General features: G+C 39.9%; 1 protein-coding gene across 2 annotated transcripts in view; it reads left to right on the forward strand.

Moving 5' to 3' along the window:
* The window catches only part of brinp1 (bone morphogenetic protein/retinoic acid inducible neural-specific 1), a 324,767-nt gene that overhangs the window by 263,966 nt on the left and 44,563 nt on the right, over positions 1 to 16,238 (forward strand). For both annotated transcript variants that reach the window (XM_059638168.1, XM_048559283.2), the window contains one exon: positions 7,968 to 8,073. In XM_059638168.1, coding sequence (XP_059494151.1) covers positions 7,968 to 8,073 — 106 coding nt within the window. The remainder of the gene's footprint in view (positions 1 to 7,967; positions 8,074 to 16,238) is intronic.

Genomic DNA, 16,238 nt, shown 5'->3' on the forward strand with positions numbered 1-16,238 from the left:
GAACAGCAAAGACACTATTGTACTTCTGATTCTGGTGATGAGACATGACTTGTGAGGCATATTGTCTGAGTGCTACAGTATTGCTTTAAAAATTTCACCAGGTACTCATAATGTCAATTTCTAAGCTGAATCAAGTGATAATTGACATGATTTATGAGATCCAGCATGACTGCCAGTGTGATATAGTGAAAGAGCTTCCCTATATGTTAAGCTCACATAAAATGTATTGTAAGGACTGGGATTTCAATGAGACGGTTGTCTTGAAGTTTATTAACATCGCTAATGCTATCATTATTAACCGTTTATGCTCCTGAAATATGTCAAACTTACATAGAGTCTGACTTCTGCGCTAGCTGACTGCGTTTAGCAAAGGTACAATAACAGCAGTAACAACAATATTGAGGTATGGTGACTGAAAGTGAAAATTTAACAAAAATTGCTCAATCACTGCAGGTTAGGCAAGCATCTGTGAAGAGAGAGCAAGCTAAGGTTTCGAGTCTGAATGACTTTTAGTCAGAGCTGATGTGGAGGGGGCATCATTTATGCAACAGTGGGGAGTTGGAGTGCTGGGAGAGAAAAGGTGCTGATAGTGCAGATTAATTGGTCAGAATGGCAGAACAATAGTGTGTCCAACTATCAGACTGGAAAGCACTATTCATCCCCCTGGAGTGGGGGAAGGGGAGAGAGGACATGGTGGCAGAAAATGCAACAAGTAAAGCTAAAAGAGAGGGAAGAAATGGGAGTGAGTTCATAATCTGAAGGTACTGAACTCAGTATTAAGTCCAGAAGGTAGTAATGTGCCTGGTCTGAAGATGAGATGTTGTTCCTCCAGTTTGCTGTGTGATTCACTGGAGCATACCAAGGACAGACAAGCGAGCATGTGGGTAGGACACTGTGTTCAGGTGACCAGCTATGGGAATGCCAGGGTCATGCTTGCTCTTGGACTGGAGGTGTTCTGCAAAGTGATCACCCAGTTTTTGTTTGACTTTTCTAATGTAGAGTTGGCCACACAAGATTGGAGGAGATGCAGGTGAAATACTGCTTCACCGAGCAAAACTGCTTAGGCCATTGGATGGTGAGCTGGGAGGAGGTGAGGGGCAAATGTTGCATCTTCTATGGCTACATGGGAAAATGCTGTGAGAAGGAGAGTTAATGTTGGTCATCATTGAGGAATGGGCTAGGGTGCCCCAGAGGGAATGATTCCTGCAAAATGCAGATAGGTGAGTGAAGGGAAGATGTGTTTGGTGGTGGTGTTCTACTGGAGTTGTGTGAAATGGTGGAAGATGATCACTTGAATGCGGAGGGTGGTAGGATGAAAGTTAAGGACAAGGGCGACCCGATCACGCTTTTGTGAGTGATGGGAAGGAGCACAGGTGGATCTGTTCAGGTGATGCTGCTTTCCAAAACAGCGTTGGTGACATGGCTTCCTTCTTCCATAACCATGGCTTCCAGCCCACTGTGGGTGACAGGGCCCTCAACTGCATCTGACCTATCACCCATTCCAGTGGGATTGTCTGTTCTTTCCAGTTTGTCAGTTGGACACACCATTGTTCTGCCCTTCTCACATTCCGGTCACTTATTGCGCTATCAACACCCTTTCTTCCCCAGCACTCCACACCACCCACCCCCCACTGCTGCATAAATGCTTACCCCTCCACACTTCACGTCAGCTCTGATGAAGAGTCAGATAGACTCATACTGTTAGCTTGCTTTCTCTCCACTGATGCTGCCTGACCAGCTATGATTTCCAGCATTGTTGCAAGAGAATAAGTGAAGACCTATCACAGTTGCTGTGTCCCATAGGAACTGTTAGATGTGACTAACTTAGCCACAAGGAGAAACACTAGTGTAAACTAATGCTACAAAACTGGTTCTGCGATACACTTGAGTCCTTGTGACATGGTGCAGGCATGCATTCATTAAAGGGATACAGCTCTGTTGTTCTGGGATGTGATTAAAGAAAAATGTGTTGGCCAGGTTGGACTGATGCCACTCAATGTCATAATTATATTAATTTAGAAGTATGCCAGGCTGCAGGAATGTCTCATTTGGCAATGACCACTCTTTTTAGGAGGGTGTGGGAGGGCGCAGGGAGGCTGTGGCAACTAGCATGCCACTTCAAGGGTGAAATATTTACAAGAACTTCAGGTTTGGTTGTTGACGTGAAGTCTTCCCTCTCTAGGAAGGTACAATGGCTTCAGGATTCTTAAGAGAGCATTTGGGAATCCTGTCGACGTAGGACAGAAAGAAGAGCAAGATGCTGTCCAAGTGTTGCCACCTCTGGCAGTGGAACAGTTGATGCAGGGAAGTGACACATTTGCTGTTCTCTACAAGGAATTGGGGAAGTTATATCCAAGCTGAAAGCTGTTAGCTCTGAAATGGGTTGAGCTGAATTGGAAGGTGATACTTACATATTCTCGAGATGTGCTGGAGAAATTGTGAATGCCCTGGTATGCAGTAACTTCCAGCTGAAATATGTTTGATCATCAAGGCAAGATAAGTGGGACTTGCCACATGTTTTCTAGCTAGTAAGCATGCCTGTCACTACCCTTGAACTCCACTCATATTTGTTACAACAGTGGTAGATATGTAATGGGGACAAGCAGCATTTTATACTGAATGAGGGGGCAGTTCTGGTGTTTGACCAATGAACTAGTAGGCTTGTAGAGGCAGGGCATGAAAAATGTACCAGTTAATGCTAATTGACAATTAACTGACAGTCTAAAGATGCACAAGGTAGGTGGATTGGCCATGCTACATTGCCCACAGTGCCAAAGAAGTGTAGGTTGCATGGATTAGTCATGGGAAATGCAGGATTACAGGAATAAGGTTGAGGGAATGGGTCTGGGTGGGATGTTCTTTCAAGGGTCAGTACTGACTCGATGAGCCGAATGGCTTGCTTCCACCCTTACGGGATTCTGTGATTTTGTTTAAATTTTAAACCAGACAGATTAAATTTGATTGGCCAAGATATTGCACTGAGGAATGAATCAGTGAATGGGGGACACCTGTTTTGCTGAGTTGCACTAGGCACAATATATGAGCACATTCTTTCTGTCAGCAAAGAGCAGGGTCTTTAATGTTGAAAAGTAGTTTTCAGTACACTCAAATGTGCCATACCGCAAGCCTGACTGGCCATCCTAAATTGGTTGTCAGCATAATTCTTTGCACACTTAGGCTTATCGAACAAATGTTGTTCAGTTTGTAAAATCACATCTCATGTTGCAAGTTTTGCATACTCAGGCTGGTTGGGTACATCAGTAACTTGCTGTTGTGAACAGCCAAAGAGAGATGCATTGTGATATGACCCACCAGTCACTGTGACATACGAGCTGCACACCAGCACTGAAATTCGTACAGCATATGACTCCCTTGTGAGAAAGGCAGAATGCCTTTTTGACCAGACTGCAGTATTCTGTCAGTGGTAAAACCACAGAAATTATTACTGCATAGTAGCAACTTGAAACAGCTAGTTTAACCTGTTGCTCAAGCCTTTGAGTACTTTGAAGTAGAATTGGGACTTACCAGGATCGGGAGTGACCATGAGCCATTTTAAGAGATTGTGCAGCATACATCAAGAAAGTATCTGATCAGAGTAGCTGCATCAAGTTTGTATGGTAAGCAAATAGCTCGGCCCTATTTACAATGCTGCCAACAAGGGCAATCTTAGAGCTATGGATCTGGAGGAAACTCAGTGTGCATATTGACTAAAGAAGGAAGGTTTGCAGTACACAAAGATATCTGCAAAGATATTAATGATTTCTACAAATGTTGCAATTGCTGAGAATGCCAGTCAACAATTAAAGAACTCTGGTCTCAGGTTAAAACACTTCAAGGGCTGTCACTTACAAATTGCCTGACCATTATAAACCTTGTCTGTGCCAGACACGTTCCTTTAAAAACCATTAGCTGTATGTGTTTGATGTCACATTTCTATTGTTTCTTCTTGTGGTCAGTAGGCAATGAAACTTCTCTTTTTTTTTACCTCAAAAAACCTTGGTAATCGGCTCCTTTGTTTTCTAGGGAGCTACATCATTTTATTGAAGTATGATAGCTGTATTCTGAAAAAAATACATTCATTGCAATCAACCAAGAAGGGGTTAAAAAAGGGGTACTGATTCATGATTTCTACCTGAGTCGTGCCATATTGTGTAACAAATTTTCTGTAATGAATATTCAGAAGGTTTGTTGGTGGATGCTTCCTTCAACTGGAGATGTTCTAGATTCTGGCGATTATTTATATCACCCTCCAAACCGTCTTCTGAAGCTACTTGCTTAGTGCATATACCCATCAACACACCCATTATGAGACTCGTGCTGACAATGGTGTTTTAACCTCATCTCACAATACCCAAAGATCATTTGTACTCTGCCTTGGGATTTTCAATGGAGCTGTGTGTTGCTGAATGATGCTTCTACAAATGTCACCAGGCAAATGGTTCCCAGCTGAGAGAAGAGACCTGAAACTGCATCATCACTGGGATGAAAAGAAACTGCAATAACCTTTCATGATTTCTGGTCATAATTTCTCATTTTCAGGAGCTCGGGGAAGAGGATGAACTACATAATAGTACACCTGATTCCATCTACCCATTCTGGCACAAGATCATTCTCTACTGAGTTAAAATCTTTGATTGAATGCACATTGTCAGAGAGGCAGAGACATGTGAAAAACTACATTTTTCTTGTTGCCTTTTCATTATAATTTTGAGATTAAGCAGCGGTAATTTAAAGTCAGAGGCTTTGTGGACTCTTAGAAAATTAAAATGGTTAAAAATGACCTTAAATTGGAATAACACAGAGCCACATGATTTACACTCACAGTAATAATTTTTAAAAAGTCTTATTTTTCCAATGGTCACATAAGACTAAGTTAAGCTCAGTCAACAATTCATAGGCAAAAATAGAAATTGCTGGAAAAGCTCAGCAGGTCTGGCAGCATCTGTGGAGAGAAATCAGAGTTAACATTTCAGGTCAAGTGACAAGGGTCTGATTTCTGTCTGCAGGTGCTGCCAGACCGGCTGAGCTTTTCCAGCAATTTCTGCCTTCTTTTCTGTGATTTGCAGCATCCACGGTTCTTTCGGCTTTCATTTTGTCAACAAGTCATATCTAGAATGTCAGATAAAGTAACTTTTTTCACAATCAAAACTGATTTTAGAGCTCTTTAACTTTGATAAAATATTAACCCCACTCCTGCATTGCATCATAATAAGGCCCCAAGCACTCCAACTGTGTTTTATTTGTCTTTTTCACGACTCACTGTTTCTGTGAAGCAGGGTAAATTGAAATGAGTCCAGCTTTTCAACTGTAGGAAGAGTTGATGGTGATTTGAGTGAAAGCTTCAGGATGTTCCAAAATACTTCATGGCCAATTACTTTTGAAGCATCATCATTTGTAACAGAAGACATGCAACAGCTAATTTAACACACCAAGTATTTGATAGACAGCTTGAAATAAATGATCAGATAATCTGCTTCAGTGGTGTTGCTGAGGGATATATATCGAGACTGAAAAAAACAGGAAGAACTCTCTGCTCTCCTTTGAAATATTCAGATGCTATCTTTTTCATCAAACCTTGCTCGAGCTTCTCAATCAAAAAAATTGGGATTGATCAATCTAAAATTTATCAGTCCAGCATAAAGATTTATATTGCTAGTAATATAGCGCTGAGAGCAGAAATAAATTGGAGAAATAGTTCAGGAGCTACAATTATTCAAAGTTACTGTAGATGCTGACATCTGAGTTCAAATCTAGTTCAGCGTGACCGGAAGAAATCTTCCTCTCTTCTAGAGTCAAGGTCTCTTAAGAAAATGACTTTTCGATTCATCATGTGAACTCAGGTGTGAACTCAGTAGCACAAAGCATCAGGTTGTCATAAAGCTGCTATTTGTATTGTGATGTTACAGAGGTGCTTATTCTTTGCAGATGTATAAAGCATGTAACAGTTCTAACCCAAAATATTAACCTGTCTTTTTGGAATGAAGTAATTTATGTAATCTCTTATGCGGTGCAGCCCAAGCTCTCATTTGTTGTTTGTGATATTGGTACCTTGGGTAGATATTGGACCTTGTCACTTTGACCTAGAAATAGTGTGGATAGGCAGCCAGTATGAAAAAAATGGAAATGATGACCTTTACGTATGGATCCTGAAGTCTGTAACTTATCAATATGCCTTTGTGTTTAACATGGATATCACAGTATCTTGAAATGTGCACCATTATTGTTATTGTACATGATTTGCATTTTGTGGTTTTTTTTATCATTGTGCTGTTTTTATATAAAGGAAAAGCCAATTCACAAACCTAGCCAACTGAATATGACAATGCCGTGTTAATAAACTGTTTGTATGGATTTATTTCATATTATTGTGTATTAGAGAATACCAAAGTAAATCATAGCTTTGGTACAGCAGTAGTTAAATAACTCACCAAACATCACAGACAAATGCGCAGTGCAACCTGAGGGCAGGTTATGGGATAGGATCTGAATGAAACCTTGGCATTTGCAGATCGTTTCATTGCAGTGAAAAGACAGCCCCGGGAGGAATATTGCAGTTATGTACTGTTGTGTAGCGAGGAAAAAGCTCTCATTGACAGTCACACTGTTCATGTTATTCCCAAGTTCAGTAATAGTGTGCAGCCCTTCTGTTAACATCTTTGACACACAGCATCATCCAGGACACCGCATTGCTCTTGCTGCTTCATTTAATGAAGGTAACCTATAGAATGCCCTCATTATGAGACATCCTTCATTAGACAAGGTTGCTGTATAGTATCACAGAAAACAGAAAGACAGTGCAGATTGTCTGCAATGTTGAATGATTGCAAAATGATTCTTGACTTGTCTGAATGCTTAAAACTGCAAAGGCAAAATCTCTATCATTGATCTTTGCTGCTTAGGCTAGAAATGGAACTCTCTCTGAATGAGACCATATCCATTTTCCTCCCTTTTCATTCAAAATTATTGAAGCTTACACCGAACGTCAGAGAAAATTAAAGAGTATTATCTCAGTCATGCATAAATTCTTTAATTAGTTTTCCATAAACCTATTTCAAACATGTTTATCCGTATTTATATTACACTGGCAGAGTGCTGAAGAAGTCTGAATCAGGGAACAAGGAGGTATCTGGGTGCATTGGTTAGACTGACATTGAAATGAGCCATCACAGCATTTAACAAGACAAGATGCTGAATTGTTACCTGGGGCATTATTGACAGCCATAGCTTAAGATGTGTTGGCACTTCATCCATGTATGAGCTGCATGACTGGGGCTTCAGCCACTGCAATGAAAAGTATCCTTTGTTGCCATTTGAACAATTTGGATAATTGTAGCTGGGCAATCGGGGCCTGGTATAGGCTCTTTAGATTATTCACTCTTCTCCAAAGGTTAATAAAGCCTCAACAATTGCAATTAACTATGTTAATGTTGTGAGGCTTCATTTGTAAGTGAGCAAATTATAGAAAATTTGACATCTGATGTTGAAAGACTGGAGGGAACATTGTAAAAATTATATAATTTTTATTCCAACTATTAAACAAATTCAAAATAGATGATGTAAAGAGTTAAATAAAATTGTAATATTTAAACTAGAGTAAATTAGGAGAGAGCGAACCTATCAACCTTTATTAACATTTTGAGGTAATTGATATTTTCAGAAGTCTTATGATGACTTGATCAGTTCCTCTTGAGTACATTCTGATTTTATAAGCTTTATGCTTGTCTTATAGACATTCAATGACTAATTATATTCCAGAAACAAAGATATGCAACAGTCATGTAAGCTACTGTCAGTATGAGTGGGCTGGGTGAGGTTTACAGGTCATGTAGAAGCCTCCACATTCAGTCAGAGGTGGCAGTCATCATTCTTTGACACACACCCATGATTAGATTTAATTCAGTTTTAACATGAGAAATTGAGATTGTGCTGATTCCATAATGTAAATTTAAAATACTTTGGTTTTGCAGGTAACAGAAACACGGACTGGACCTCTGGGGTGTAGCAGTTACGAGAACCTTGATTCAGTGAGTTCTGTTCTACTGCAGAGTCCTGAGAGCAGATTGCATTTGCAAGGTAAGTTTTCAGGAAGGCAAGGGGTAATGGAATGGGTGGGTTTGGGGAATGCAAATTTCAAACACATTTTAGTGTTCATATGAAGCATTTATATGACACACTAGTCCCCATAACAACAGTCTACTTTGTTCAATGAAGTGACTGCAGTCCTATAATGAACTATTGAATGAAGAACATTAATCTGGAATTTGCTAAAATTTTATAAGCTATGCCAATATTTATATTGGTGCAATATCCACATTCAGCTGATCTTGCTGACTCGTGCCAAAACTTTATTCCGATATTATTAACATGCAGCAAACAGATATCTAAAAGAACAGCGTAAACAAAAGAAAATCAGAATAAACTATCTGGCAATGAGGAAAGCACAGGACTCACACAAAAGGTGGAATTTAATTTTGGTGATGGGGTGGGGAGTTTTCTGCTCCCTGACTGAAGACCCATTGAGATTCTCACATCACCTTCTTTGGGGAAGGTGTATTATTTAATTGCCAGTCTGACATTTAAGTGGCCGGCAATGGGCGTTCGCCAGGATTAAGGATCTAGGGAGTGGAAATCCTGCTGTCTGAGAGTTAGTTCAGTGGCTGCAGGGGGGAATGTGTGCATAGGAATGATGAATGGTGCTCTCCATTTCTGGCACTGAGATGATGTTCCCTAACCTGACAGGCTTTCACTTGTCTGTGTTCCTGACATTGTGACTCCTTTGTGACACTTGGCTGCCTCTGTTGGCATTCGGGCAGGATGGCTCTTTGCTCTTTCACAGGGATTTGAAATAGTGGTGTGCAGGGTTGTGTTAATAAGTGACGGGGCATTTTAAGAGAGAGTTCACGAATGAGCAAAAATTACAGTGAATGTTGGAAATGTCACTTAAAACTTTCCCCAATGCAGCCAGATTTTCTCAGACCTTTACTCGATGATTGTTTTTACACTATTATTACACCACTAATTTAGCATAAGATTTTTTGAAATCCTGGACTCTTGCCATGTATTCAAGTCACAAGGATGGAGGTAAAAAAAAAGGCTAATTGGCTTATAGTGCCTCATCAAGAAAAGATACCAGACTCCTAATGATGATATAAAGTGTATAAATGATGCCAGGTTTATGTTTCCACTATTCTACCGATCAGCCTGTAACAGTACATGGGAACCTTGTATTAGTCTGAACTGTGTTCACTTGCAGTGTATGACATATGAAGTGGAAGCCTGGACTTGTTTTTATTCATGATATTTACTATCCCTCCTGAAGACAGGTCTTGCACAATGAAAAGGACTTTCACCCTTGTAAAAGATTTTCATTTCTAAGATGTTTCTCTTAAATGTTCTATTGAATGGATGTGTGGATTTAACTGAATGGAGATCGGTCTGCCCCTCAACCCCAGGCAAGATGTGGAGTGTAATGCTTGTGAGTTGTAATTACGGTGGTGTTTCAGAATTTACTCGCTTTCTGCAAGTGAACAATTGACCACGCGATAATTCCTATTCATTTATCCCCGATCTCACTTCTGCATGAGCGGTCCATGCTTGTAGAGTTCAACCTTCACCCATGTTTGCAGCCATGCAGCAAGGCACCCCAGCGGTTGCTGTCAGCATTACACCATCAGAAAACAGCCTCCACATATTTCATCCTGCGCAGTTTAGTGAGCAAGATCAGCCTGCAAAATCAGATCAAAATGTGAACCAGTGCAGCAGGCAGAGAAGACCTGGTAACTTCCTTCACTCACTTCTCAAACCATAGTGCTGCTACTGAGAACAGCTACCAATTGTTCATTTATGTGCGATATTAGGGGAACAAGGCTTGTCTGTTACAATCTGTTTGGATGAAGTAAACCTCGACAAAGGGTTTCTCAAAGCACCATGTTGCCACTCAGTAGCGTAACTTAACCTTGAGTCAGTTTGCAATAGCTGTGTAAACTACCCAGTAGGAGCAGAGAAATCTTCTGAACAAAATCAATCCAATCAGATCAGTTGGAGCAGGACCTGCCCTGACACAGTTTTAGCTCTGCCCTAACATTCCTGTCAGGTCAGATCCCAATTAGAGGGACCTATCGTCCACAATTTCAGAGACTTGTGTACCAGATGCAAAGAGCCTGTTTAGCCCATTAAGCTGTTCCCTCTGATGCATATTCGTGTGATTCCATTCTTCTCACCTTTACATGTATCCATAAATATTTTATACATAAATAGTTGTCCACTTCTCCTTTTTAAATTCCTTGTAATGTTGTTTGCTCCTGTATTATGGATTGGTTGTGCCATTCTCTGACAATTGTATTTAAAGATTCTGCTCACCTTTCCCACAGTTCTTTCAGTGCTGATCTATATCCCTTGAACTACATTTACTGACTTTATTGACAATGACGTGTCACTGTGCTTGATTAATTACCAGCATTGTCATTGCATTCGTAATATATTGGACTGGAGCTGAGGTCAAGTCTTCTATCTTGAAAAGTCAATGGCCAGTCGAAATAGCTGTTCCCTGTTTGACTGACTTATACTCCTCAAGGTTTTTAACACCACCAGTAGATCGCCTCTACCTCAACCATCTCCATGCTTTCTACCTTTAAAGGGTGGTACCAGTAAGAGTCGTTTGGATGTTAGAGTTATGAAATCACAAGCACTTCAATATTAAAGTGTGTTTGTAGGCAATCAATTTCACTGGAAGTTTAACCAGTAGTTTCCATTGGAGGTAAAAGAAAGCTAACCTAAAATCTGATAGAATATTGCATGAACATAGCCCAGTCAGTAAATGCCTTTATTGAGTGGGGCAACTTTAGGTTGGCACCCTGGTCAATTATGAACCATGTTGCTTTTAGTTAAATCACATTGGCACACTTTCCCACTGGAGACATTCCAGGGAAATGGAGTCCAGGGTGTGTTTGTAGTATTAAAATTGATCCATTTGTATGTCTACAGCAGTTACACAGTAGTCTCCTGCCCCCTTTACTGAAGCTTATTATTTTCTGCAAGTAAAGCTTTTTGTTGCCAGGTGTACTAAATATGGCGCTGCATTGTATCCTTACAGTCCCTGGTGAATTGAAAGCACCATCCCTTTTAACTAATTTCATTCAGAATGGTAATGAACAAAAAATAATGTGTGAATATTCAACTCAGTGAATCCCATGAATTAATCTATTTTTGATTCATTAATAGAGTGTGGCTATGTGTCATGCCATACACCTACTCACTACAGCTGTTGTACATAATCATGTATTATATTCTCTGAAGGAGAAACACCCAGACAAATGTAATAAAGTAATGTAGGGAATAGTGACGATAGTTTTTCTAATTCTTACAAGTTACAATCATCTTATGTTTTCAAAGGTTTCTTTTTGCTGATGACCCAATGGCCGTGGTTTACAGTCAGCTTCTGGAAGCTGAACTTTTCAGAATTTGCAATCTCAGTTCTTTAACAATTCAGAGCTAGAGCTTAGCAATGACCCCATTTGTATTGATCACATCATTAGAATTAATATTGCATTTCATACTTCCTTCATTTCTTTGAGCAGATAATGTAACACCTGTGCACACAGGTATAAATGTATTGGCAATGTTTATTGGTTAAAAAGAATGATAGATTTGCATTAATAAGGTACCTTTCGCAACCACATTCCCCCCCCCCCCAACCCAAAATGCTTTGTAGCTATTGACATACTTTCAGGTGTGTAGTCACAGCTGTAATTGGTTAAAAGTCTTAAAAAATAGGACCATATTTTCACAGATTTGGGAAGGTACCAAAGAACTTAATAAATGGTGAAGAGGAGGCACACTCCTATTATTAACAAAGTAGCATCTTTTGCTGGTAAAGTAAAAGGATAATGACACAGGCAGGAAACTCAAACTCGGAAAGCCTTTTGTGTGTGTGCTAAGTTTTAGCAGACCCCGTTTCAGTAATCTCAACCCACAGTGTAAGAGTTATGAATTGACAGAGTGTTCATAAATACTTGTGAAGGACAAGTTAAGATTTGCTAAAGTGTCATTCTTTAAACTCAAGTGGAAAACAGAATTGAACGATCAGCGAGAGTCTTTTTTTAAGCAGAAAATAGCTGGATTGCTTTAATTGACAGGGCATCTGCTACAGATGTCAATACACCATGACCAGATGATCCACAATTTCAATAGTGACATGTCGCAAAATCTGCAGTTAAAGCTGAGAGCATCATGAATGTTTGACGGAGTTTTAAGAACAATAATAATTATAAAAATTTCTTGAAAATGAAAGAAACACTTTCTTGCAAAGCATTATTTCAGCCAGGATCTGAGTTCATATTTGAGTGACAGTTTGAAGACATTATTAAAGGATCAGATAGATTTTATGTATGGACTAAATATAAGCTGTTTTATATAAAATGTTGACTACTTTAGATTTAAAAATTTTGTAAAGGAATAGTTTTCACTGTCAAAATGTCTGTAAGAGATGTTTTACATTATTGGAACTTCTTCATTTCCACATCTGCATTTACTGGATATTAGGTGAATAGTGCTGTGAGGAGTTATGTGACTTGGTAAGAGGAGACATGAGTGATAAGTGGGGGTAATAACTTGGCATGCAAAAGCCATCTGGGTATCAGGTGAATGGTTGGAGGATGTATTGTTTTAGTTGGAATTGAGGGGCCACAGGGTATGAGGGGCGTGAGTGGCGTATGACATGTGTTGACGTGAGAGATCAATGGAAGTGTCTGGATGTGTTGACGGTTGAGGGTTAGAGGTCTGACAGCATCTAAAATAACTAAGAAGGCATCCCAGGTATCAAAATGGGCCCAATAACCAGTTCACCTCAGTGATTGACCACTTTCATGGCTGTCTCTGAATTGTGTCTCAGGTCTGCAGATCTGACTAGCTAATAGTTTCACTTCCTTGAAGCAAACATTGGGTCTAATGCGATTCCTCAAACCAAACTGAAATTTCCAAACTCAAGCTGGACCCCTTGGTAGAGAGAAACCTGGCCCTAATAATTTCTGATATTGCTTGGAATATGCTTCGTGCTTCAAGAATCAATAAAGCAATGGGAATACTAACTCGAAAATCAGAGCTCCCCTGAATGAAAAGAGTTGGAAATCACAAATTGTTTAGCGTCATTTCATTGAGCCAAGCTTTCTCTGACGTCAATAACAAATGCTGTAAGATGAAAAGCTTCAATTGGTGAACTTTAATGAGCCCAGTTCTGTAATATTACCATGGTAATTGAAAGGCAACAGACTGCATCTTCATTTTTGAATCTTTTTCAGATCTTCCTAAGAAAATATTTAAATATAAGACAGCCAAAAGAATCCAGCCAGGTTTGTTGCCTAATTAGAATCACGCATAGGAATGGAGAAAGGATGAAATTTCACACTTCATCATCCAATGCTGATCCAAAAATAGGTGATAGTTATTATTCTTTGAACTCATTCATTCTCACTTCTATCCTGGTAATTGTACTGTGACTGCAGAATTGATGGAAGGTCATTTAAAGGGTCACCATCTAATTTGTTAATGTTGGGGCAATGGCAAAAAAGGACTTAACAACACAGTGCCTATATTCAATTAGCTAAGAGGCTCTCTCCTTGTGATGGATATTTCAATTAAAATGATGAAATGAAGTTTAGTTGCTTCCTGCATTGACTATACTAAAGCTACTGGAAAAAGTCAGACTGCTTCATGACTGTATGAGGAAGGAATATATAAGTTGCTCAGCTGACCAACTGCTCACAAACCAGGTAATGTTGAATGTTTAGTTGCTGCGTGTTCTTCACAAAGTGATCTTTACTTTCTCTGACATGAGAGCAAGGCGAGAAAGCTGGCTCTCAGCCTGGTCACTCAGCAGTGTGTCGGGGGTCTCTCGGCAGCTCGTGGCGGTGTCTTGTTTCGGCATGCGAGTGAATCCTGCCTAGGCATGTTCCAGAGCCACCGGGGAGAACAGAGAGGTGGCGGTTTCAGCAGCAGCAAAGATATCTGGGCCGGTGAGAGCAGACAGCAGAGCAAGGCGGGTGGAGGACTCATCAAAGACTATTGAACTTCTAACTTATTCCTTTATTTACCTAGTTTAAACTATGAATGATTTTAACGTTAACAATTATCTATTACTTTGTTTTTTTCTACTATTCCATGAAGTAACGTTTAACTTTTAACTGTGATAATGGGAACTGCAGATGCTGGAGAATCCAAGATAATAAATTGTGGAGCTGGATGAACACAGCAGGCCAAGCAGCATCTTAGGAGCACAAAAGCTGATGTTTCGGGCCTAGACCCTTCATCAGAGCAATGACCCTCTGATGCAGGGTCTAGGCCCGAAACGTCAGCTTTTATGCTCCTGAGATGCTGCTTGGCCTGCTGTGTTCATCCAGCTCCACGCTTTGTTATCTTTTAACTTTTAACTCTCGTTTTTCTTACTACTTTGTAGCTGAGATTTTTTGTACCTAAGATGGAGCCGTTTGTGGCGACATTATGCATTTTTCACTTGTAATCCTGTACTTCTGCACTTGAGTACACATGACAATAAAATCTAAAATCTAAATCTAAATCTGTCTGTACTTTCATTTGCTTGAGCAATTCTCCAAGTGGTGTGGTAGCTGACACCAACATTGAGAAGAGTTACTTTCGGGTATGACTGCAGTGAAGCTGAGCATTTGGTATTGCATATAACAGGCAGCCAATCCAGTCAATACATCCAACTGCATGTAGGCAGTTGCGCAGAATAAATGCAGAAAAAGTAAGAGAGAAGGGCCAGTAACTATTTACTATAGAAGTGCTGAATTCAGTGAACTTGAATGCTTCTAGTATATAAACACATCTGTGCAAAAGAGGCAAAGAGTATGTGACTATCATATAAATTAGTTCTATATACAACAAGACAATGAAAAGGAAATTTAAGGTTTACTTCAGGTTCATGATCAAATCAGGTCCTCATGGCTACATTGTAAGTAATTGCTCTAAAATGTTTTTTATATCAATATATGCATATATAAAAGCTGGATAGATCAAATTTAAAAGTATAATGGTCGCAAACCCCTGTGATTTGTATTGTGGAAATCTTACTGAATGTGGGAGTTCCAGGATGGCTTGAATTTTTGAATCAAAACCATTGGCAGCAAGTACTTTTAGTTGACATAGCAGATCACAATTACTAAGCATAAGGAACGGCAGGAGATATTGGTCAATAATGGAAGATGGAGGAGTTTTCTGGTACAGAGGTGGAAAGAAAGTGGAAGTTTGGAAGAGAGTGACCATTTCCCAGGATTACAGGATGATTTGGAAAAAGATGTATACCCTCTTGTGTTGCTTTTTTGGTGAGTATGATTTCAAGACTGAACACACGATCCAGGTTTGGTGTATCTACGCAATGCTGCCCTGTCAAAGAAACTAAGTATTGCATTACTAACAATAGACAAGTTCGTCAAGGCTTTCTGTCTTGCACTCACACGATATTCTACCTGATATGCAAACATGTAATGTTGTATATGAATTAGTGTTGGTGTGTTGCTAAGTATGTAAGCTCTGTGCCTCCAAGACAGATTGTATCAAACAACAAATTGCTTTGGCTGTTCACAACAAGCAAGTTATTGACCATACCCAACTAACTTATGCTTGCAAAACAGAGTCTACAACTTCAGATATGATTTTGTAATTTGGACAGTATTTGCTAGATAATCATGAGTGTGTAAAGTATTTTTTTCCCCATAGAACCAATGTAGAATTGTCAGTTGGGTTTGTACTATGGTGCACTAGTGTGTACTGGAAGCTCAGTTCGTAGAATCGATTTCTTGTGGAAACAGGCCCTTCGGTGCAACAGGTTCACAACAGTCCTCAGAGTGTCCCACCATGACCCAGCCCCTACCGTTTCCCTATAATGTACCTATTCTACACATCCCTGAACACAATGAGCAATTTCACGTCACCAATCCACCGGGCCTGCACATCTTTGGACTGTGGGAGGAAACCAGAGCACCTGGAGGAAACCCACACAGACACAGGGAGAATATGCAGATTCAACACAGACAATTACCCAAGGACGGAATCAAATCTGGATCCCTGGTGCTGTGAGGCAGCAATGCTAACCACTGAGCCACCATGTTGCCCTTTTACAGATAAAACATGCACATGCACTGTGTCTGTCTCAACTCGAGAAAATAGTTGACAACCATTTCCACAGAATCCCTGCAGTTCAGAAGGAGGACATTTAGCCCATTAGG

This window comes from Stegostoma tigrinum, chromosome 29, assembly GCF_030684315.1.
Source record: "Stegostoma tigrinum isolate sSteTig4 chromosome 29, sSteTig4.hap1, whole genome shotgun sequence".
Lineage (NCBI taxonomy): Eukaryota > Metazoa > Chordata > Chondrichthyes > Orectolobiformes > Stegostomatidae > Stegostoma > Stegostoma tigrinum.